At 42.7% G+C, this 25,647-nt stretch overlaps 1 protein-coding gene across 1 annotated transcript; it reads right to left on the minus strand.

Annotated features, from left to right (window-relative positions):
* Window positions 1-2,230: 2,230 nt before the first annotated feature.
* LOC128326515 (16 kDa beta-galactoside-binding lectin-like) lies at window positions 2,231-2,677 on the minus strand. The gene has a single exon (XM_053253465.1). It carries the CDS (start codon window positions 2,675-2,677, stop codon window positions 2,231-2,233), a length of 447 nt encoding a protein of 148 aa, XP_053109440.1.
* Window positions 2,678-25,647: the final 22,970 nt, after the last annotated feature.

Here is a 25,647-nt window from a genome sequence, read left to right on the forward strand (position 1 = left end):
TGACACCCAGAACTACTTCTCTATGTCATCATCATCAGGAGAGGGCATAACCTCCCTAAATGCCTGCCTGGAAGCAGTAATGGGCTGGATGAGAGGAAATAAACTGAGACTGAATCCAGATAAGACAGAGGTACTTATTGTAAAGAGTCAGAACTCCAGAGACAATTTTGATCTGCCTGTTCTAGATGGGTCACACTTCCCCAAAAGGAACAGGTATGCATTCTAGGAGTTCTTTTGGATCCACCCCTCTCCCTGGTATCTCAAGTTGAGGCAGTGGCCAGAGGGTCTTTCTATCAGCTTCGGCTGATACGCCAGCTGTGCTTGTTTCTTCAGATGAACAACCTCAATACAGTGGTACATATGTTGGTAACCTCCAGACTTGACTTCTGGAATGCGTTTGTATGTAGTCTGGAAACTCCCGTTGGTACAGCTTGCAGCAGCCAGTTGGTCTCCGGGTCATCTCGGAGAGACCACATCACCCCTTGGTTGATAGAATTACACTGGCTGCCAATAGGTTTCCGGGCAAAATACAAGGTGCTGGTTATTTTTTTTATTTGTTATTTATTTTTACATTTATATCCTGCTCTTCCTCCAAGGAGCCCAGAGCGGTGTACTACATACTTGAGTTTCTCTTTCACAACAACCCTGTGAAGTAGGTTGGGCTGAGAGAGAAGTGACTGGCCCAGAGTCACCCAGCTAGTTTCATTGCTGAATGGGGATTTGAACTCGGGTCTCCCCGGTCCTAGTCCAGCACTCTAACCACTATACCACGCTGGCTCTCTGGTTATAACCTATAAAGCCCAAAATGGCTTAGGCCCTGGGTATTTAAGATAGTGTCTTCTTCATTATGAGCCCCACCGCCCATTGAGGTCATCTGGAGAGGTCCCTCTCCAGTTTCTGCAAGCTTGGCTGGTGGCCGCATGGGGGCAGGCCTTCTTGGTTGATACACCAAGACTGTGGAATGCGTTCCCTACTGAAATACGATCCTCCCCATCTCCGACAATTTTTAAAAAGCACTTGAAAACCCACCTCTTTACCCAAGCTTTTTCAGCTTTTTAAATTTTTAAGTTTTAATCTGTTTTTAATTTTTTGATTGCCTAAATTATTTTAAGATTCCTGTGAATGTTTTAACTTGTTTTATGATGTTGTTAACCGCCCAGAGATGAAAGTTTGGGGCGGTGTACACATTTGACAGATAGATAGATAGATAGATAGATAGATAGATAGATAGATAGATAGATAGATAGATAGATGTTATCTGGCAAATATGTAAGTCTAGACACTAGCACATTACTACTACTATATGTGCAGTATGCAATGGACTTGCTAATGTCAGCATTTGGGAACTAATGCTGCTAAAGCTGACAGAGCACTAATTACTAGTTGTGATAGGTGATTGCCTCTTAAAGGATCTGTTCAGTGAGTTACAATTTCGAAACATTAGAGAGCAAGGGCCCCACACTGGAGAAAGATATATGATGTAAAAATAACCACATAAGCTTTCATTATGATGGTCATGACAGAAATCTGCCTGATTAAGAAGGTTCTGTTTTAATATTGAAATATGCAAGAACCCAACTGGGAAAGGCATTTAGAATAAGACCACCAAAAAGCATCACTGCGACTCTGACAGCTTGTGCAGCCTGTTAAGTGTATTCCAATGACAGCCTCTGAGGAAAATAAATAAATAAATAAGGAATCCGCATTTAATCACTTATTTGCAAGTTAATGCATTAACTGCTTGCTATCACCAAGGTTGAGTGATCCAAATCTCAAACGTCAATTTACAGCCAAGTTGAGATTATATAAAGTTGGCATCATGTTAGGTCCCAATTCTGAAGTCATATCAACAAGCCCATAGATCTATCTATCTATCTATCTATCTATCTATCTATCTATCTATCTATCTATCTATCTAGGCATATATACCTTGCTTGTCTATTATCAATCATACTCAAGGTGCTTTACAAATAAATATAAATACGTCTCCAAAGCATCAACACCACAGTTTAAGAAGGCCTCACGCTGGCTTCTATGGCCATGCAGGCTGGTTCTTCCCATGCACACATTTATTTATTTATTTTGCCCTTTGCATCAGTGTCCGCCCTTCAGCTTTTTTTTTTTTTTTTTTGTAGGAAAGTATACATTTGAGTTTATTCAGCTACATAGTGGGTTTAGAGGGCTAGAGCAATTCGAAGACTTTGACTTCGAAGTCTCCATGCACAGACATTTACTGGATGGCTTTCAGGCCCAGTCGATTGGGGAAAATGACCCCCACGTCCAATAGGTCAGGAAAGAATTCTGTGGGAACTTCTGGTGGTTCCAACTTCTTCAGGTAACCTTCTTCCAACCGGATCTTATTGAAAGCATCGTCCACTTTCACCTGCAATTCAGAAGCACGGAATGTGAAGATGACCTTGATTTTCTCCACCATTGGTAAAGAGATTTCTACTTTTTCCTCTTCTCCCCATACCGCATCTTGCTTGGAGTTGCAGATAACAGCATTCACCGAATCTCCGCGCCTGAAAAAGCATGGATTGAAGTGAAGCAGGAGGTTGTCTGAGTCTTTGCCCAGATCCACAACAAATTCTTCAGAATCTGGTAAGATGCTCCCCCTCAGTTGAAGGCCCTCTCCAGGCTGGATATTCATTCCAGTTGCAGTCAGGCCACGCTCCATGCTATAGTCTTATTAGGGCCCAACAATCACAACCAACTCCCCACTCTACTCAGCTCCCTTGGTAGGAAAGAATACCAATAACAATATGAATAGGACAAATATTTATATACCGCTTTTCAACAAAAGTTCCCAAAGCGGTTTAGGTAGGAAGGAAGGAGAAGGAGAAGGAGAAGGAGAAGGAGAAGGAGAAGGAAAGAAATGGCTCCCTGTCCCCAAAGGATTCACAATCTAAAAAATAAATATAAGATAGACACCAACAACAGCCACTGGAGTTATGCTGTGCTGGGGATGGATGGGGCCAGTTTTTCTCTCTCTGCTAAATAAAGAAAATCACCTTAAAAAAAAAAAAATTTAAAGGTGCCTCTTTGCTCAGTTAGCAGGGGATTGCCCTTAGTCTCACCTGTGGAGAAGATATATCTGCACCGGCCTGATTCAGAGAAATAGTAGCCACTAGATGTGAGGAGTAGGACGGAGTTGTGATATGAGTGCACCTGTCCTAATGTCATTGAAGATGTCCCACTTTTAATAGTGTGAGAGGGGTATTAACCCCAAAACAGGAATTTGGAGCACATGTAGAGGGGCAATTTGGATGAACACCCATCTCATATGATTAATGGACATCCCAATAGTGCATCAGGACATCCTTTGATGATGTCGGGACAGGCATGATCTCAGCACGACCTCCTCCTTCTCCTGTATAGTGGCCGTTGTTCAACTGAACCAGCTGTCTAATAAACAGTACATACTGAGAGGAAGGAAATGGCATCAACATAGGGCACACCAAAAAGGAAAGGATGCCTCTGATTAGAATTCAGGTCTTGGACCTCTCAGAGTCCTCAAGGACTCGACTAGTGATATTATAAAGGTGAAGCAGTTACTCCAGCATAAAGCAACACTAATACAACACTAGTACTGCTGTGCTGGTGTATATGTAGTAAACCAATGTATCTTGGTGTTCTGCTGGTCCAAAAGGATTCAGAAGCAATCATTCTCATTTAGCAAGCTTACCTCAAACATAGGACTACACTGGATGACATTCTGACTAACAAAGTGTCCATACTTTCAAGCAGGGGCACAGTGAGGTCCCCGCACACTGCTCTGATGCATTCTGAATTATGAACACAATTGTGCAAGAGTGCTGATGCATCAGTGTGCTTTCCTGCAGAAGCACACTGAAGGAGTGGGGATGCATCCCTGCCTTAGGAGATGTACTTCTGCTTCTACAGAGCACTTCCAGATTGCCAGAGAGTGCTGCAAAATATTAGTACTCTTGAACAATTGCACTCATCATTCAGAATGCAATGAAGCAGTGCGCGGGCTTTCACTGCATCCTTGCTGCTGTTTGACGCATGGATGCTTCACTAGTGAAGATGTCAGCAACTGTTATTTAGTTTTGATCTTGTGTTAAGGAAGGGGTTCTCAAACTTGGGTTCCCAGAGGTTGTTGAACTATAATTTCCATTATCTCCAGACACAATGGTGGTGGCTGGGGATGATGGGAATTGTAATTCAAGAACATCTGGTGACCCAAGTTTGAGACAGCTGTACTAAGGACAGTATTAACAACAACAAATATTTATATACTGCTTTTCAACAAAAGTTTCCAAAGAGGTTTATATAGAGAAATAATAAATAAATAAGATGGATCCCTGTCCCCAAAGGGCTCACAATCTAAAAAGATACATAAAGATAGACACCAGCGACAGTCACTGGAGGGGTGCTGTGCTGGGGGTGTATAAGGCCAGTTGCTCTCCCCCTGCTAAATAAAGAGAATCACCATGTTAAAAAGGTGCCTCTTTGCTCAGTTAGCAAGGCATTGACCTTGAAAGAAATTGCATAATGCCTCTGGACAGAACACACCTAATTTTAGGGTGACATTAGGCACACTTAATGTCTTGGACATACCCCTTGGACACACCCCTTAGTCCTCCTAAAAGAACAAAAAACCACCCCATGTAACTGGGAGTCTAATAAGTGGGAAATCCAAATAAGGGTTGGGTTTAAGCAGGGATTAGAATAACTGCAGCTAGTTAAATATTTGGGAGCTAAATGCTGAATCCTCTAGCAATGTCAAATATCTGTGGATTTATTTTACATTAGAGAACAGACAAAAGTTAAAAATATTCATTATTTTGTCATCAAGACAAAATATATTTCTGCCTCTGAATGAACCAATGTATTGCAAGTGATTTAAAAATGATCTTGTTTGTCATTTCAGAAGCATTCTGAAACAAGTCTCCGTTATTCGAAAATTAAGATACTGCCATTCTTTCAGGAAATCAAATTAATTTTAGCTGGGTCTCTGCATCTAATCAATAGTAACTTTTATATCATATAGTGTGTGCGCATGTGCATGCATGTGTCTGTCTGTCTATAGAACTCTAGAAACTCACAGATTATATGTTTCCAGTCATTCTCAGCATGTAACAATCCCAATAATTTAAATGGAACCTTCTGTGTAAATGTGCTAAAGTCTACGGCTGTGGTGCGCTGTCCCTAAAAAGCAAATCCAGAAGGCCTCAGGATGAAAAGGGTCATGTGAGAAACTGGAAGGAACAGTTTTACTTGTAGCAGAGGTCTGTATGAGTGGTTTTAGCAACCTAATCAATTTCAGTGAGTTATGTGCAATAAAAACAGTAGTTGAGTTATTAGGAGTCTAATGTATGCCGCTTTCCTCACATGTCCAATAGGGTCCTGACAACCAGATCCATTATCCTAAGCATGTTTACTCAGAAGTAAATTATGCTAATTTTAATGGAACAGCTTTCTTTGCAATTGTACTGAGGTGACCTTATTCATTACTATGGGAAGAGCTTGGTAGACTAGGACAGATTCCTGTGTCTCTTCTAATGTAAGGCCTAAGTACATTTAATTACTAGACAATATTCACAGTGCCACTTTGTCTGTGGATGACCTGAACAACTTTCTGCATGCCAGAGATTCAGGTGCTGCCAGACAGATTGCAAATAGCTATTGTTAAAACAGTTTGAGTCCACATCAAACAACAGATTAACCTTCAGAGTGCTATATTATATAAATGTGAAGTCTTATATTGGAAAATGAAGTCAAAGCTGAACTATGAACCCAGAACAGAAAATGCAATTGGCCCACTGTACTGAGCCAAACTAATAAAATTAATAGAAATTAAGCAAAAACAAGAAGACTCAGTTAAAACCAAATTGCATCTTTTCATTTCAATGAACTGATTTGGGGCATCCAATCCCCACCACACGACACTAAAGCATATCCTGCAGTAACCCCCCATCTCAACCAGCAAGCAACCTATAAAACAGCTTGGAGGAAGGACTAGGTTGATGTAGGTCCACATATGACTAATATTACACAACAACCCTCACATCTATTTATTTATTTATTTATTTATTTATTTATTCATTCATTCATTCATTCATTCATTCATTCATTCATTTATTTATTTATTTAACATATTTCTATACTGCCCAAAACTTGCATCTCTGGGCGGTTTACAATTAAAATCATTTAAAACCCAACATTAAAAGTATTAGAACTATAAATCTAATTAAAGCCTGGGGGAACAAATATGCCTTCAGTGCCTTTTTAAAGGTTGCCAGAGATGGGGAGGCTCTTATCAAAACAGATGAGCTGATGGCAACCACAGACGTATCTCTCCAGAAGATCTCAACGGGCTCATGGTAAAGAAGACATTATCTTAAAAACCCAGGGCCTAAGCTGTTTAGAGCTTTATAGGTAATAACCAGCACCTTGTATTTTGTCTGGAAACTTATTGGCAGCCAGTGTAGCTCTTTCAACACAGGAGTAATATGGTATCTGTGAGATGACCCAGAGACCAAGCTGGACACTGCATTCTGTACCAACTGCAGCTTCTGGACTACATACAAAGGCAACCCCACATAGAGCTCATTGCAGTAGTCCAGTCTGGAGGTTACCAGCACATGTACCACCATTCTGAGGATGTTCATCTCAAGAAATGGATGCAGCTGGCATATCAGCCGAAGCTGATAGAAAGAACTTCTGGCCACCACCTCAACCTGGGACACCAAGGAGAGGTTTGGGTCCAGAAGCACCCCAGACTGCGTAACTGTTCCTTCCAGGGGATTGTAACCCCATCCAGAACTGGCAGATCAAAATCATCTCCTGAGTTCCTGCCCCGTACAAGAAGTACCTCCGTCTTATCTGGTTTCAGTCTCAGTTTGTTATCAGTCATCCAGCCCAGTACTGCTTCCAGGCAGGCATTTAGGGAGGTTATGCCTTCTCCTGACAAGGTTGACAAGGAGAAATAGATTTGGGTGTCATCAGCATACTGATATGACTCTGCACCAAATCTCCTGATGATCTCTCCCAGTGGCTTCATGTAGATGTTAAACAATACCAGAGACAACATGGAGCCCTGAGGAACACCATGAAGGCAACATGATGCCTTCTTTGTGTTTAAGTAATTCCAGAGTCGTCATGCATATTCTCTAATTCTGTGTACGCACCTTGTAGATGGGACTAGAGAAATAATCGCAGACATTGCTAGAGTTTCCTCAAGTATCTCCTAATGGAAGCTCCAGTGCACCCAAGGTACTATTGCCCAAGTTTAGCAACAACTGCCGAACATCACTTAGACATTGCTTGAAAAAGAAATATACAAGCATACATCACAATTTTATCTTGTTTCAGAAATCTGTGAATGAGCAACTTCGCGGACACGCGATAAAAACAACAAAAACTGTATTTTAAAGTCCTGTCCTTTATTTGTTTTATAGTCTGGGGTTCTCATCAATCCAGCACTGTTGCTAGAGGCTCAAGTGGCATCTGTGGTTCGGAGCACCTTTCATCACCTTCAGCTGATATGCCATTTGCAACCTTACTTGGCTAGAGGTAGCTTGGCCACAGTTACTCATGCTCTGGTAACCTCTTGCTTAGATTACTGCAATACATTGTACGTGAGGCTGACTTTGAAAACAGCCCAGAAACTGCAGCTGGTACAAAATAGGACTGCAAGATTAGGAGTGTAGCTATAATTGAGCTGAGTTCAAAGAACCCAGGGGCCCCAGCTCCTGAGGGCCCCCCAGCTCCACCCCTCCCTATTTTCTTCATTATCTCCCTCACTCTGAGGGGCCACTGTGGAGAGGGGTGAAAACAGGCCCCCCTGCCCTAGCTATACCCCTGTGCAAGATTAACTGGGACTAGATGTTTTGATCATATTACGCCAGTGCTTCATCAGGTGCACTAGCCCCCAGTCTGTTTCCAGGTCCAATAACAAGCACTGTTTTGAATCTTTAAAGCCCTAAATGGCTTGGGACCAGGTTACCTGAGAGAGCCGCTTGCCCCATATGTCCCAACTTGGACCTTAAGATCCTCTTTGGAGGCCCTGCTCCAAGTGCCCCTGCCAAACGAGGTGAGGCAGGTGGCAACTAGTGAGAGGTCCTTTTCAGTGGTTGCGCCCTCTTTATGGCTTGTGGTTCCAGTGGTCGCACAGCCTCCCAAGTGAGGTTCACCAGGGCGCTTTCCAGATAACGAGCCTTACACCACAAAAAGCGGTGTAACCTGCAACGTTTTGTGGCACTGAATTCAAACCACATTAGAGATCCATTGTAAGGTGGCAAGCCTCCTACAAAGGGCCAATACAATATTTTATTTATTTATTTATTTATTTATTTATTTATTTATTTAGCAATGCAGATGCGATGTTATAGGGCTGAGACACAGCAATAAAATCCAAAAGAAGGTGTCAGAAATATGAATGGCACCTTCCTTACAACGCAGGGGCTGCAATGTCAAAACACAGGCATAGCGGAAGCACACTTAAGGGACTTGTTCCGACACTGTGATAGCATGCAATCTGGAAAGCGCCCTGACGCCATCACTTTGTTACTGAATTTTGTATTCTTTTTTTGGTGTATTGTGATTTGATACATTTTATGTGTTGTTATTGGATGTTAATGTTGATTTGTAAGCTCCCCAGAGAACAATTTGTTATGGGGTGCCTAACAAATAAAGTTTTTAAAAAAATTATTATTATTATTATTATTACAATATAAAACTAATAAAATTAATATAAATCAACTAAAAAGATTCAGTTAAAACCAAATTTAAAATTACCTGTTAAGTTAAAACCCACCAGATATTCAGTGTAGACAAAGTATTAAAATGCCTCTCTAAAGAGATGGGTATTTAACTGTCTTAAAGACCCTGAGTGAGGGAGAGTGACTGAGATCTTCTGGGAGGGTGTTCCAAAGCCAAGGGACCATTAGTGGACCCATCTGAGATCAGATTTACCTCACCACCTAGATAATTCGTTTTACTGTTTCGCCAACCCAGAGCACTTCCGTCATATCTGGATTAAGTTTCAGCCTGTTTGCCCTCGCCCAGCCCAGCCTCCAAGCACTGGTTAAGAACATCCACTGCCTCCCTGGTATTTGCTGACTTAAATGATAGATAGAGCTGGATATCATTCACATACAGGAGAACCTTGTTAATTGTGGGTCCAGCACCCGCGGTTTTGCGTATCTGCAGATGGGTAATGGACATCCTACCTCAGTATATACTGGAGGAGGAAATGGGTGTGTGTGTGTTAAACCCACGTATCTGCAGGTCAGCGGTGGCCTAACCCTCGGAGGTCATTTCAGGCTGCCATTTTGTGTTTGGGAGACATTTTATAGCTTTAAAAAGGGGGGGTGGGACCCTGATTTTTAGCCCCATTTTAGCTTGTGGGCAACTCTAGAGCACAGTAGGACACTTTATTTGGCCCATTTATTGGTTCTGGGGGCAATTTGGAGCAGTCCGGGAACCTAACCCCCGGATTCCCATAGCCTTAATGCTCCATTTTCAACGGATTCACTATCCACCCCAACCCCCAGAACAGAACCCCCATGAATAATGGAGTTCTCCTGTATTTATAGTGCCACAGTCCTTACTCATGGATTATCTCTCCCTGCAGTTTCACATGGATGCTAAACAGCTTGGGGACAAAATGGATCCCCGTGACACCACATAGGCCAAAGGCCAGGGGATGGAACAGGTGTACCCCAGCACCAACTTCTGAGAACAACTCTTCATGTAGAACTGGAGCCACAGTATAACCATGCCCTAAGGTCCCAAACTAGAGAGGCGACCCAGAAATATACCATGGTTGATGGTACTGAAAGCAACTGAGAGGTCCAGGAGAATCAACAGTGTCACACTCTCTCTGTATATCTCCTGGCATTGATCATCCACCAGGGTTCTATATTCGGGTTGGAAGCCAGACTGGAAAGGATCTACATTATACGGAGTCAACATAACTGCCAGGGGGAAAAAAACCTTTTAAACAGGAACGTCTTCTCTTATGAGTGAAACACAAGCAGGCAAGTAGCTTAATGGACTTTCATGGGCAGAATGTTACAATATGTGGGTACACTACATAGAAGGCTCTGCACCATGTCCAGCCAATCCTACTTCTCATGAAGAAGGAATATTGAACAAATTGGATTATACATCCCTTATTGGAAGGGGCAAGAAGGAATGTACAGGAGACAGATTCCCTCAAAGCACTTAGGACTTTTAAGCATAATAAGCAGCATCTTGAATTATGAAAATGATGAATATTTATATACCACTTTTCAACAAAAGTTCCCTAGGCGAGACAGACAGACAGACAGACAGAGACAGACACACACACACACACGTATCTCTATCTTCTTCATATATTTTTCTCCAAGATGTACCTGTAGCTAATCCCATGTGTGGCAGCTCTCGAGAGTTCAGAGAGCTGCCAGATAGCCACAGGGCCAGAGAAAGATGTGGTGGTGGTGGTGGTGGTGGTGGTGGTGGTTGGCTGGCTGGCTGGCTGAAGAAAACAGTGGTGGGCAGCCGAGCAGCCACGACTAGCAGTTGGCTGGCCAGCCAGCAGGTGGGCAGTCAGTAAGTGGGGCGGGTGGTGCAAAAGAAGGATATGGGGGTGGGTGGTGGGCGGGGAACAAGAAGAAGAAGGTGGTTGTGGGCGAGCGGAGAAGATGACGGGTGGGGGCGGGCAGGCAAAAAAGCATTGGCGGGGATAGGATGGGGGGGTAAGGCGGTGGCAGCGAACTAGGGGCGCAGATGCTCTGTGCTGGATCAGTGTGTGTGTGTGTGTGTGTGTGTGTGTGTGTGTGTGTGTGTGTGTAGATATAGATATAGATATAGATAGATAGATAGATAGATAGATAGATAGATATAGACACAGAAGCCAGTGCAGATGATGATATAACATTGATGCAGGGTGTATTTTCTGCAGCTCCTCTTTGTCAGGAAGTGAGCCACAGAATGTTGCACTAGCCTTCAGATGAGTAGTACAATATCTTGTCCATGTGCAATTTCTGAAGTGCGGGTGGGTCAGCCTTGCTGTAGGGACAAGAGGCATAGTTGGCAGGGTAGCAGCACCAGTTTGCCACTTTTAACAAGTTAGCCAGGATGTGAGGACTAGTACTTGAAGGAGTGCACAATCTAGAGATTCTGATACATTTGCAAGAATCCTATAGAGGATATAGGATTCTTGCACTTTCATCACAGTTTCATCATCTCTGAAGCAACTCAAAAGCATTCGGTCATAATGTGCCATGCAAAAAAATAGATATTATTGTCAGGTAAGCTCTATAATTAAATGCAACTTCATTATACTAAGCAACCTCTCTGCACTGTAAGAGAAAACAGGTGCCTAATTCACAAATTAGGTAACGTTGGAGGATACAGGTTTGGAGGGAAATCAAGGCCAGACATTACAATTTGCCTAGTGCGTGCATGTGTGCATGCATGTGTGTGTTTAATTGTAAATAAAAGCCCCAGTCTGGACAAGAACTGCAGTGCTGGTGAAAACTTTATTCCTTTGCTCCTGCCACAGTCCCAATGAGAGGGTACCAATGGGATCTTTCGTCCTGGGACAGATAACAGCTGTGCTGGGAGGGGGCTGATCTAACACCGCTTTTTCTAGTAATACTCTTGCAGTGTGATTGTAAGTTATTAATTTTTAATACTTCTCCATCTTCGAAATACTTGGCTGGTTCACACATGTATGCAAATCACATCACTTGATCACTAAACACTGGATGATTCACGCCTGGTCGTGCTAACTGATCCCATTGAAAAGCTTCACACTTAAGGCGGTGGAACATATAGTAATACGCTCTGTCATGTTTTAGTCATGATGACACATACAATCAGCACCACAGATTTTTTTAAAAAAACACTTAGAGTCATACAATGTTGCAGTCCATATTAGCACTTACACACTAAAATTGAACTGGTTTTCCACTTACTTTCAGTGCAAAGTATGTAGGGTTTTCACTAAAGAGATGCCAAGGAACAGATAAAGCAATACCATTCGCTACCATAAAGAAGAGCAGCCATTAGTGGCTTTTAATTTTTACCAGTACAGTATAGACTGTGTCACTCTAGTCTTTTTCTATCGTGGTGACTCCTGCAGTCATCATGTGAGAAATATTCATGTGTGAACTAGCTACTGCAACTATAGTCATATGTGAACCAGCTACCGCAACTATAATGGACTCTTCCAGAACAGGGGGTGTACTGTGCCTCAAATCCTGCAGTAATATTTTTTGTCATAATTTTCAATCTACAGGAGAAGCTTAAGCATTTGCGCACAAAGTCGTCGTATCAAGAAATGTTCATCTGTCACTGACTCATCCTGCATAGGCACATGCTTATGAATATACATCTAAGCACTGTGTGTAAGGGGAAAGCAAAGCAATAGCAGAGAACGATCGCCTGTATCATCCCTGAATAACGCAAAAAATTGAACTGTCAAAATTAATTATTTTCCTTGAGTCTTGCTCACAATGCTGTTATTAAATGAGCCAGGCCATTAGAATGTGTATGAGCTCTGGAGCTTTAGTTACACTTTCGAAATCCTTAGCAGGAAGAAGGCAACCACAGGAGAGCTCCACATCTCCATATTTCAAGTCAATTAAGACAGAAAGAAAAGGGCTATTTGGCAGGACTGCCTAATAAGGTCATAACAACAGGTATTTCCTCGCACAAGGAAAAGCAGGGCTGGCATCAGGCGTTGGCATGGCTGGGCGCCTGCCAAGACCCCAGTTCTGCAGGGGGCTCACTGCTAAGAGCTTTTGGTCTCTGCTGGCACTCTTTCTCATCCCTGGGATCTGCTTATCTGCTTTCTGGAGGACAAAGAAGAACAGTGAATGTTTCCCCCTTGCCCAGTATCATGGCCCTGGCCTCAAGCCACCAGCAGGACTCAGACCAACTGGACTCAGACCAACTGGAAAGAGCAGGCAAATCCCCAGTACCACCATCAGTTGCTGAAGTGTAGGCCCCAGACACCAGTGATGAGGGCGAAGCAGGCAATGAGGAGTCCTAGGAGCTTAAATCCAGTTCAGATGTGGGGGCCGCACCTCTTTAAGGATCTGCATTCTGCAACTGAGAGGTGGGGCCGCAGGGAGGCAGTCAGGGGTCAGGAGTCTTCAAAAGCCTCAGTTGGAGCTGGGACTCCTGGATCAGCTTGCTCCCTTGGAGCTTTCTGGGCAGGGGCATATCTAGGGTGGGGCAGGCAGGGCAAATGCCCCGGGCGCCCCTTGAAGGGGGGTGCCATTTTTAAATTTTTTTAAAAAAATTTAAAAATGGCCACCAAAAACAAAATGGCCACCGTGCATGCTCAAATGGCCTCTGTGAGTCCCTAGGCCATGCCAGGCCTTGCAGAGGCCATTTGAGAATGCGTGGAGGCCATTTTGTTTTCAGCCATTTTTTTTTTTAAAAAAAATTAAAATGGCCACTGCACATGCTCAAATGGTCCCTGCAAGGCCCTAGAGGCCAGAGGGGGGAGGGGAACCTTTGCAGACCCCCTCATGGCCTTTAGGAAGCCCCTTGAAGGGGCTACAGGTGAATTGTTTTTTAAAAAAATTAATATAATATAAGTCACTATACACAAATTCAGATTGGCACTATCAGGGATTGTGAATACTGAGCTGAAGCTTATGAGCTAGGATTGTATTCATTTGCTCTTACTTTGCTTCTTGTGATAAGTGAGTTAAATATGATGTCTTAATAATATGGCTATTAATGGTGAGTTTGTCTTTGAATCAGTGTGAAATCCTTAGTTTTAAGGCCCACTGGGAGTTTCTTGCTCTCTTTCTCTCATTTTAACTGTCTGAAATACTAGAATATATTCCAAGCAGTGACACAGTTTACTCTGCATATCCTTTAATTATTTTCAGAGTATCTGGGAAAAGTCAAATTCTCCATTTATTTTTAAAACTTATGTAATAGTGATGCTACAGTGCATAGTAGAGAATTAGATAGGCACTTCTGTTTAGTTTTCCAAGTATACCTCCACATAGTATTTGGGTATTTCATGAGCCCCAGCATACTGAAATTTGTAGTTTTCCAGCATTTTTTGCTACATCCACTGCTAAATAGTTTTTGAAATATTAAAAGATTAACAAGCTTGACTTGTATTTTTAAATTTTGATATTATGGTAAAGTTATCTGAAAGATGGGTGTCAGATGTTTGGACAGGGGGCGCAATTTCAGTGCTTGCCCTAGGCGCTATTGTCCCTAGATATGCCTCTGTTTCTGGGAGTCTGCAGCCTTGCCTCACTAGCGCTGCTTCCTCCCTGAGACTAGAATTGGACCCCCAATGCCTCACTCCCTGGCAAATGAGAAGGTAGCAGTGGTGAGGATGGTGGAAGCTGCAGCAACTGGGGGTAATCATATCAGTGAGGAGATAGGCCCAAAGTGATTGTATAGCCTGAGGGCCTCCAAAACCTAAAGCCAGCACCGTGTAGAAGTTCAATATTCTTAATAGGTCCCCCACTACTTTCTGCTGATCTTTCACACACTCCCAGAGGACTTGCTTTCTGAAAGAAGAGGCACTGAAGTTTCAACCAGTCTGAAGGGATCCCTTCAAGCCCCACCTTCCAATTTCAAAAGTATGATAGTGACCTTGCCTGGGGTTCTTTCTAAAGGAGAGACCGTCAGAAGTATCTTCTCATTTTGTTCTGCTGATCTGTGATGTTCTCTTGCTCAAACCAACTCCTTGTGTGTTACAGGCCTCCTGAAACCCACATCATACTTTTTGTATGTTGCTTTGGTAATGGCTGTGCCATGAAAATGTCAACCACTCATATATTTAGCTCTCCTATGGTGTCAGGTTTTCTGTGTTACTCTGTGTTATTCTATTGCAACACCATCAATATTAAAAATGCAAAACCAACCTTAATTTTGCTGAGGGCATCTCTGGAGAGCTGGTATTGTAGCAAGCATGACTTGTCCCCTTTGCTAAGCAGGGGTCTACCCTGGTTGCATATGAATGGGAGTCTACGTGTGTAAACTGCAAGATATTCCCCTTAGGGGATGGAGCCACTCTGGGAAGAGCATCTGCATGCTTGCATGCAGAAGGTTCCAAGTTCCCTCCTTGGCATCTCCAGATAGGGCTGGGAGAGACTCCTGCCTGTAACCTTGGAGAAGCTGCTGCTAGTCTGTGTAGACAATACTGAGCTAGATGGACCAATGGTCTGACTTAGTATATGGCAGCTTCCTAGGTCCCTTAGTTATAGCTGACATCCAGACTAAATTTACTAGAGGAAGTCCTACTGAAATTTCATAATCCTTGAGAGTAATTTCGGGATAGTACTACTGAGTAATTTAATCAAGATGTCAGCCAGTGCTTTTTTAATCACTGACAACAAGCACTATCTCCACAAATGCAGGTTTAACAACAACAACAACAAACCCAGCAACAATAACAGAATCAAACAGACAGCTTGTTGATTATTCTCTAAAAAGTGACTGAGAAGGATTTCTTAAAATAACAATTATATATTAAAGCAATCCTAGTCAATCATTACTGACCAAAACCATATTAAGTTATTTTGTTTATTCTCTAAGGCAATATCACTTCTATTTTGCATGATGACTAGCAGGTAGTCCTTCCATGTTGATTATGCACTAGGGATGTGCAGAACAATCCAGGCCCGAATCTGGATGATTCAGGTGATTTGTAGACAAAACAAATCACCCCTGTCCTCAATGCCCAGATTCGGGTACAAAACAAATCATCCTTGATTCAGATAAAAAAATTCAGAGATTCAGACCTCTATTTTGTGGTCAAAGTGGGTTGGGTGGTAGTGCCCAATGGGTGGAAGCTACCACCCAAATTTCAAAGAAATTGGGCAAAGGGGTGATTTTTAAAAGATTTTTGAAGTTTACACGTCTTTAAGCTTTTTCCCATAGGGAATAATGGGGATTTCAGCAACCTTATAGCTCCACATGGGGGGACCAGGGTGGCCTAGAGCAGGTTGTGGTGGGTGGTAGTGCCCCAATCGGTGCAAGGAATCTAACACCTAAATTTCAAAGAAAGTGGGCAAAGGGGTGATTTTTAAATGATTTTTGAAGTTGGGATTCAATGTTGAATCCATTCTCATTTGCTACCAGAGAATCTACTCTCAGAACACCTCAGAAACAACAAAACCCAGGGCCCCATGGGCTTGTGGGTTTGGGGGTGGTTGGCATACTATATGCACTACACCATCACTCTCTCTGGGCCACCCTGGTGCCCTCCAAGTGGAGTTATGGGGCTGCTGAAATCCCCATTATTCCCTATGGGGGAAGAAGCTTAAAGACATGCAAACTTCATGACATTCAAACTTCAAGACATTCTTTAAAAATCATCCCTTTCACTAATTTATTTGAAATCTGGATGGTAGCAGGCACCCATTGGGGCACTCCCACCTGACCCACTCTTCTGCCCCGAAACCTCCTTTCTGCCCCAAAACTGCCCCAAAGACAAGCCAACTTCAAAAATCATTTTAAAATCACGCCTTTGCCGAATATCTTTGAAATCTGGGTAGTAGCTTCCTTGCACCCATTGGAGCACTACCACCCACCACAACCTGCTCTAGGCTACCCTGGTGCTGCCACCCCCCAGGGAGTTATAGCTAAGGCTGCTGAAATCCCCATTATTCCCTATGGAAAAAAGCTTAAAGATGTGTAAACTTCAAAAATCATGTAAAAACCACCCCTTTGCCCAATTTCCTTGAAATTCGGGTGGTAGCTTCCACCCATTGGGCACTACCACCCACCCCACTCCTTTGGCCCCAGGACCCTCTTTTTGATCTGAATTGATTCAGATTTGGAAAATTCAGGTACAAATTGAATCTGGGGTGATTCGGGTGTGTGTGTGTGTGTGTCAGATTTGGACCTAAAACAAATCGGGGGTGTTTTGATTTGGTTACAAATCAAAATGAAAAAAATCAATTTGTGCACACCCCTATTATTCACTGCACAGGAGTAGAGGTACTTAAGCAGATCGTTTTTGGAAACTCCAATAAATGTTAAATTATCCTAATTTTCTTGTCTAGTTACATTTGTTTTATTGTAGCATACTATGGGCAAGAAAAGGTTGTGGGCCTCGGTTCAGTTAAAGCAGAATTTCAGCTATAATTATGTTCACATAAACCCTCTATTAGCAGCCCGTAATGTTAAACCGAAGCCAAGGCTTTCAAGGAATTCTGTTGTTCACTTCCTATTAAACCGGTATTACAAAGTTTCAACAGATGTCTTTGATAGGCATTCAGTTAGGCTACTTCTCCACTATTAGCACATCTTCTCTCACATCATCAAACTACTACATTTGTGCTTTAATCGGGGCTTAAAATGTTTCAACTGGAAGCTAAAAGTGAGCTAGTTTCAAGAATACAAAAAGAAAAAAGTAGTCTAAGGCACTTCTCCAAGCTCTGTCATTCCAGCTCAAGCAATTACTATGCATTCCTTTTGCACGGAGCATCATAATGTTAACCCATTTTCCAGTTTAGGAGACAGGACGTTTATACAGTAGTCTCTGGATCAGTTCTCTCAAGATAGACCTCCATGAAATCAGTTTATTATTTATTTAAAATATTTATACCCCGCCCCACAGTACACTACTGCTCGGGGTGACTCACAATATTAATAAAATAGATACAATATAAAGTAAAAGACTAATAAAATTAGTTTAAAGTTTAAAGACCAATTTTAAAGACCAAGCTAAAACCACTTTTAAAATTACAACTTTTAAAAGTTTCAAATTAAAGTTATTAATAACAGCAAAGAACGGGGGGAAAATATTTTTAAAAACCTACCAGATAGAAGGAACAGATAAAACATTTTAAAGCCTCTTTTAAAAGATGTGTCTTTTAATTGTTTTTTTAAAAACACTGGGGGGGCGGAGCATGGCAAAACTCTTCCCGGAGGGCATTACGAAGCCAAGAGGCTATGACCAAAAAGGCCCTGTCTCTAGTCCCCACCAACCGGATCTCTGTTAGTCGCAAGGCCTGAGATGCTGAAAGGCAGGCCCTGGCAGGTTTGTATGGGTGAAGTGGTTTTACACTGCCCGGGGTGGCAAGAGGGTATACAGCCACGCCAGCAGTTTTTGAAGCAGCACCGGAAGGGGAAGCATGGCGGAGGAGGTAAGAGCACCCGTGTTTTAACCAGTTCAAATGCGGGGGTTCCAAACCTGTTTGGAGTTCTAGGAATAGAATGCTGAACAGGTTTGTGCAGATCCATAGAAGCTGTAAGGCAGTGTGATATTCACTATTCTTCAAGCAAGAGCCACTATGGCAAAAAAAACTCCCAAAAAAACCCTTCAGGGTGAGAAGCGTTCCCCATTGTGCTGACCTCCACACAGTGCTGTAGGGATGTGCCCAAATGTTATTCGGTGCTGGCAGGGGTGGTACTTTAAAGGCAGGGGAGGGTATACTTACCCCTCCCGCCTCATTTCCCCTGCCGGTGCTCCGTTATTTTTAAGCCCCTCGGGGTGGCAGCGTTCCTCCCTTCTGCCCCGTTTCCCTAATCGGTCGGAAGTAGTGACCGTGTGTGTGCTCATTCCATGCGTGTGCATGTCTGCCATGCATGCACATGACGGGTGCACGCGTGGTCACTACTTCTAGCCACTTCCGGCCGATGAGGGAAACGGGGTAGCAGGGAAGAACACTGCCACCCAGAGGGGCTTAAAAATAACGGAGCACCGGTGGGGGAAATGCGGTGGGAGGGGTGAGTACACCCTCTCCCGCCCTTAAAGTACCACCCCAGCTGGCGCCGAAACCCCGTCCCCAAGCCGAAACGTTTCGGAGGCCTTTATAATGGCCTCTGAAATGTTTCGGGCTCAAGTCTACAGTACTGAGCTTTCCTTAATGGTGGGAGGGCCCTTTAAGAGAGATGGAGCCCTCTCTTGAGAATAGGAGGACAGCACTGAGAAGGGCTACACTTCCCAGCACTCTGTGCATGCCTTCCAAGACGGTGCCGGGGCTCACGAGGACTCTGTTCCCCTTAAAGGAAACCACACACCCTGGCAGTGGGCAAAGCTGCAGCACTGCAAGTTGATAATAGTCATCTCTGCGTGGTGCCAGGAGGACTGTGCCAAGGATTCAGCTTTGGCTGAAGCTTCACACAGGCCCAATAAACAATTAGCCAAAGAGTTACAATTAGTCAGAGAGCTCCACTTCGTGTTGATGGGGGCCACCACTAGCTCTGCCTGGGCCTTACAGTGAAGAACACTGCTGTCAGGTAACATTTACAGCCCTCAGAGGCACCCCTCTCAAAACATTCCAGTGTCTTGCTTCAGTGCTAGCAAAGAAAGTGGAGGCTAACCCATGGGCCCTACAACACTGTAAGTTTTCAGTCTTGTTTATTCCACACATCCCTTCAAGAGCACTAGAACGCAGGCCCTGAACTGCTTGTTTATAGCCTAGTCGCTGCTTTAATCTTTTGTGCTGCAGATTAGAAGATGCTTCCAGCTGTTTCACCTAGAACCAACTTCAAAGGGACTCTCTATGAATGGTTGGTGCAATATAACAGTTCTGTTACTGTTTGTTGGGTAAACCTTTACAGAGAGATCCACAATGCTTTTATTGACCACCGCACAAACTTTAGCAGTGGGGCTTTTGGAGACACTGAAAAGAAGCATGCTGAAGGACACCAACAAGGGTGGCACGACAAAAGGCAGCTTGGCTTGCAAACCTGTGTACTTAATAGACAGTGTGTTGTGCTTGGGGTTGCCCATTCATCCAGCTGAGCTTTTCGTTGTGCTGCACTTTCCCAGTGAACAAAAAGATTTCTGGCACAGGAGAGCTTTCATAGACAAATCACAGATTTGTCTTTAATTGCACATATTAACAATCTCAATTGCACTGGCAAGCTTGTATGTTGAAGACTTGGTGCTTGTTAAATTACGCAAGAGATTCAATAATAACTGAATGTGCAAGAGGTTAAGAATGAAAAAAACAAACCAGCCTTTCAATACAGATAAGAAAGATCAAAAGAAACTGGCCGAAAAGACAAAAGTTATCGCTAATCCTGGCTAAAACAAGCAATTTATTGGAGAAATGTATAACTTGTGTTTCAATATGAAGTTCTCAAAGCAAAGAACTAAATTAAAGTAAAAAGTACAATAGAATATAAAATTAATAAAACCAAACAAGAAGAGACAAAGGGATAATAAGTCATAACCAGTACAGCAGAACACAAGCCACAACAAACCAAAATTGTCTTAACAGCACACTTAAGGAGATCTTAACAGCACCTGGATCTGGTGCACGATAAAGGAAGCTGGTTCCTTCCAATCCAAAGCTTGGGGATCACTACTACAAAAGTTTATTCAACAGTTCTCAATAACTGGTCCTCAAAAGTGAGGAGATCACATATAGAAGGGCACACTTTCTCAGCTATTCCAAGCTGAGACCATAAAGAGTTTCTAAGACAAGCACCAGCATCTTCCATGTAGCCTGCTAAGTCTGGAAACAAACAAACCATCAGTGGAGTTTGTGATGTATGAGTGATAGTAACTCCTTGTGGCATCTCATATCAGAAATTAATGTAAGCTGGTGCATTTTTAATGAATTGCAGCAGTGCTTTTAAAAGGAAATTTCAGAACTGCACAATGGTATGGGAGTAAAACACTTTTATTTATTTTTACACTTATACCCCGCTCTTCCTCTGAGGAGCTCAGAACGGTGTACATGGTTAGTTTTATCCTCACAACAACCCTGTGAGGTAGGTTGGGTTGAGAGATACATGACTGGCCCAGAGTCACGCAGTGAGTTTCATGGTTGAATGAGGATTCGAACTCGGGTCTTTCCAGTCCTAGTCCAACATTCTAACCACTACACTGCTCATAGCATGCGCAAGTACAAACATACATGCGTGCATTTTCCTTGCCTGTGCACACATACTTTTTTTGTCTAGAGTCACATTCCATGACATTTAGAAGCCTACAAAGAGTGGGAGAAAATCCTCAGGACTGGGAATTTGACAGTGCTACTGCAAAAGAGTGTTATATTCAGTGATTAAAACTCAGTGGGGAGTAGAAGTCAAGTCTGGGGGAACCCTTTTTGTTTTTGTTTATTTGTTTTTAATATTTTTATTATTTTATCCATAATATAAACAGAAAAACATAAGAAAAATAGAAATAACAAAAGAAAGAAAGAAAAAACAAGACATGATCAAATGATACAATTACAATGATTCTCATTACAATCTGTATATTTCCACCTCAGTTCTTTACACCATCATCTCCCTCTCCCCTTCTCCAGTCTGAAAGATAAATGGCTGTAAATTTTAAAACAGTAAGGTCAATAATTAGTGTACCTGCTATCTACACAGAGCATTCAGCATTAAATTTCTCTACAAAAAGAAACCAAATCTCGGGTGAGGAACCAAACCCTGTGATATCTTATGCTGAATAAATGGTTCCCATGTCTGAGGAAAAAAAATCTTCAGATTTGTTCTTAATATATGCAGTAATTTTGGCCATTGATGCATAATCCCAAAGTTTAAGATACCAATTGTCTAGAGATGGAACCAGATTTGTTTTCCAACAAGTAGCATAGAGGATTCTTGCTGCTGTTATAATATATAAAGAAAGTTCAGTGTATCTTGCAGAAATATATGGTTTAGTGATATTTAACATTAAAATATCTGGGAAGGGGGTGGGGGGGAAGGAAAATCTATATGCAAGATTTGCTGCATCTTCAAATGTATTGTTTCCCCCCCCCAAAAGAGGTTTTTTAACATGTTCACCACATATGATAAAAAGTACCTTTCTGTTCTTTACATTTCCAACAATCCCCAGAGTATTTATTGTTCATCTTTGAAATCTCTACTGGGGTAATATACCAGCGTAGGTACATTTTATACCAGTTTCCCCTTAAGGTACCATTCACTGTAAATGTTATGTTCACCTTCCATTGAAATTCCCACTGTTGCATCTCTATTGTTCTGTTAAAATTCTGCATCCATTTTATCATACAGTCTCTTTGGAAGGGTGAGAAGTTCTAGAGGAACCTGTAGTATTCACTCTCCCATTGTTATCAGTCACTTTTTACATCATCTAACATACTACTGCTTTTTCATAATTTGAATTTCTGAGCTGCACAAATGTTCTTTTAGAAACCCCCCCCCCTTTTGGGGGGAACTGCACATTTTGTGTCTGATTGCATGCTGTAAAAAGACTTGGATTGCAGGTAGCCCCACACAGAGGACATCAGACATATGCAAGTAAACAGAATTTATTTTGTTTTACTTCTTTTCCATTTGTTTTAATTTTAATACATTCTTTATGGTGGCCACTGCAGTGCTGCAGAATGAGGAACACTGTTAATTAAAATAATTGCTTCATGAAAGTAGCTGTGTGGTGAAGCTTGGGCTGGGAGCTGATTGTTAAAAGTAAGAAAAGTAAGAAACATATTTGTATTTAAAAGTGATTAAAAAACAAAATGGGAGATCCAAAAATACCACACACCCAGCTGCGCGTTACCATTCATTGACATTCATTTTGTGGCATATGCATTTTTGAATAAATCGAAATGTATACAAAGGGGTCCATTAGCACATGAGCTAACAGAACAAAACAATACCTGTAGCAGAACTTGTGACCCAGCAAGCTAAATGCAACATATTTTGGCTGCCACGTGCTTGACACAGCATCCTCTATTTGCAGTCCCAGGCAGGCAGCAAAACCGAGGAGTGTTGAGTCATGTGTGAGCAGTAATACATGACTGGTAGGCTATCTTTGGCTTGGAGTATCACAAGTTGTACAAGCTTGACTTGCAGGATGCACTCAGACAGGCTTTGAAATATCTGCCACAATGAAGAACCCCCCTTAAATTCAGAGTATTTTGCCTTATTAAAAAATGATAATCAAAGTTTTAAAACGACTATATTTATTTACACCTGGAATGGGAAGAAATATTGAAGCTGTAACCATCAACAACAAAAGGTGATGCAGCCTCTTAATTTAAGACATCATGAACATTCATAGGCAAAAGCCTACTTCACTGTTACTACAGTAAGTGTTCCAAACTGGTTGCTTACTCCATGGGTGGGCATTAAGCAGCTTGGGAGCTACTGGTAGTTCCTGGGCTTACCTGAAGTATCTCTCCAGGCATTTGAACCTGATTCTCTCTCCCCTCCCCTCCCTTCCAACCAATATAGCAAATGCGATTGGCTGGCTGCATGGGGGCATGACTGTGCCATTTTAAACCACTCCCTCTCTAGCCTCATTCAGATGTTCTTGTTGGGGTTTTGTGATTATTTAGTGGAGTTCCAAGGAAGCTACCATTCCAGTTACTAATGTGGAGTTTAGTTGTTGCAGCTATTTAAGGAACACACATGGAGATCACTGTAGAGTCTAAACTAAATTGACTAATTGGTGAGGTACATTTGGATAGGAAATACCTAATTCCATCTAAAGGCTACATAATGAATAGGTAGGGAGAGAGGGAGAGAAAGGCTTCCGTCTTTTAAGAGGAAAGGAAGAGGACTGACTCACTACAGGAAGTACCTGAGGAATCAAGGCAGGGCTCATTGAGTAGAGGCAAGCAGGAACAGGTAGGAGACCAATTTTATAACATCTGAATAAGGCCCCCCCCAGTTGTCTGCCCACTGCCTTGGGGGGGCCCCCAGAGGCAAGTCACATGACTGACTCCGCCAGCCGTGCACCCACCCGGGCTTCCTTCAGTTGTATTCATCCTCCGAAACTGATGTGAGTGTTAAGACCTGGAGCTACCAGAACAGCATGTCTTTCTCTAGGACCATTATATGTCTTGCATCGTCCACAATTTACAAAACCTTTTTAAAGATAATTTAGGATGATATATATGCCACAATATAACATCATCCTAAATTATCTTTAAAAAGGTTTTGTAAATTGTGGACGATGCAAGACATATAATGGTCCTAGAGAAAGACATGCTGTTCTGGTAGCTCCAGGTCTTAACACTCACATCAGTTTCGGAGGATGAATACAACTGAAGGAAGCCCGGGTGGGTGCACGGCTGGCGGAGTCAGTCATGTGACTTGCCTCTGGGGGCCCCCCCAAGGCAGTGGGCAGACAACTGGGGGGGGGCCTTATTCAGATGTTATAAAATTGGTCTCCTACCTGTTCCTGCTTGCCTCTACTCAATGAGCCCTGCCTTGATTCCTCAGGTACTTCCTGTAGTGAGTATATATAAAAAACACTATGCTTTTTGTTACCACTATTCACCCTCATTTAAGATTTCTTTACTTCATGAGCTGAACTTCAGTGAGGGGGCGCCATTTTATAATCTTGTCTCTGGGCTCACTCCAACCTTGCTATGCCCCTGCGCTCGCGCGTGCGCTCTCTCTCTCTCTCTCTCTCTCTACACACACACACACACACACACACACACACACACACACACACACACACCCCTCTGTGTTGCTTTCACTTTTTATTTAATTAGTTTCTCACTAGTTTCTTCTCCTACAAATCAGCCTCTATTCTCTCCTCCTGTCCTGCAGCAGAATTTTTGGAAATTCAGGGGGTTTGATATTAAAATCTCTTATTTTATCTGTGTACATTTTTGTACAAGCTGCTGTTTTGTGGACTGGCCCTGCCTCCTCTCAAGTTGCCATTTTCTTACTGGTTTCACACGCACACCTCAACTGCTATTTCATGCTTGTTAAATAGGGGTGTAGCTATAATTGAGAGGATGGGTTCAAAGAACCCAGCCCCCCCCCAAGCTCCTGAGGGGCCCCCAGCTCCACCATCCCTATCTTCATTCATTCATTATCTCCCTTCCTCTGAAGGACCACCAGAGAGGGATGAACACGGCCCCCTCTCAAAAAGTAGTTCCCAGAAGCCTTAAGTCTGCCCACATCTGACTTACATAACACAAAGACTTAACAAATAGTAGAAAACAGCTTCACTGTTATACTTCAGATCAGTTTGGTTCTCTAAATAGATTATTAACAGCAATTCCTACTGTTGCTTTCTACTCTAGGAGCTGTGTGAAATGTGGGGCTCGCTCAGGGCTTCAGAAGCCTAGGAGTCTGCTTGCAATACAGCAGGTTGCCACAAGGGGCAGCAAGGAGGCAGGGCCACTGATCAGGCAGGACATGTAGCCATCCACCAAGGGAAGGGTGGGAAAGAGAAGCTGTCTGCAGCGCTGCCATCACCCACCTGCTGCCATGTCTATCCCACACCCAATTCAGGTAAGCTGAGTTGGGTGGGGTGCGCTGAGAGGTAGATCACCATGCGGGTCCACTGTAGAACTTTCCCCCAGGAACTCCAGCAGCTTGGCACCACCTTTCAGACAGACCAATGGTCCAAGCTGACTATTTGGACATTTGTTTCAAGGGTATGGTTTCCCAGCAATTCAAAGTGAAAAATAAAGTGGAATAAATGAGAAATTGAAATCAGGGGTGGGGGCATGGGGAGAGAGATGTAAATCAACAGAAAATTTAAGCTTGGTGCTTGAAGGAGCCCTGCTGAGAAGCAAAAACAGCTGCAGTTAGGTCTTTTTATCACTGCGCATTTTGAAATGTTAAGGCCAAAAGCCACCATTACATCTTCCCAATACGAGAGATCTTTCTTTTTTCCTTTCCTTTTCAATGCTTTAAATCTTTAAAGCAGGGGGGGGAGAGAAAACCCTACAGCAATCAAACAAAGCCAAAAATAAAATAAAATAAAATAAGATGGAAGCAGATGCTTTTGTTCTTTAA

This window comes from Hemicordylus capensis, chromosome 5 (genome assembly GCF_027244095.1).
Source record: "Hemicordylus capensis ecotype Gifberg chromosome 5, rHemCap1.1.pri, whole genome shotgun sequence".
NCBI classification, from domain to species: Eukaryota; Metazoa; Chordata; class Lepidosauria; order Squamata; family Cordylidae; genus Hemicordylus; species Hemicordylus capensis.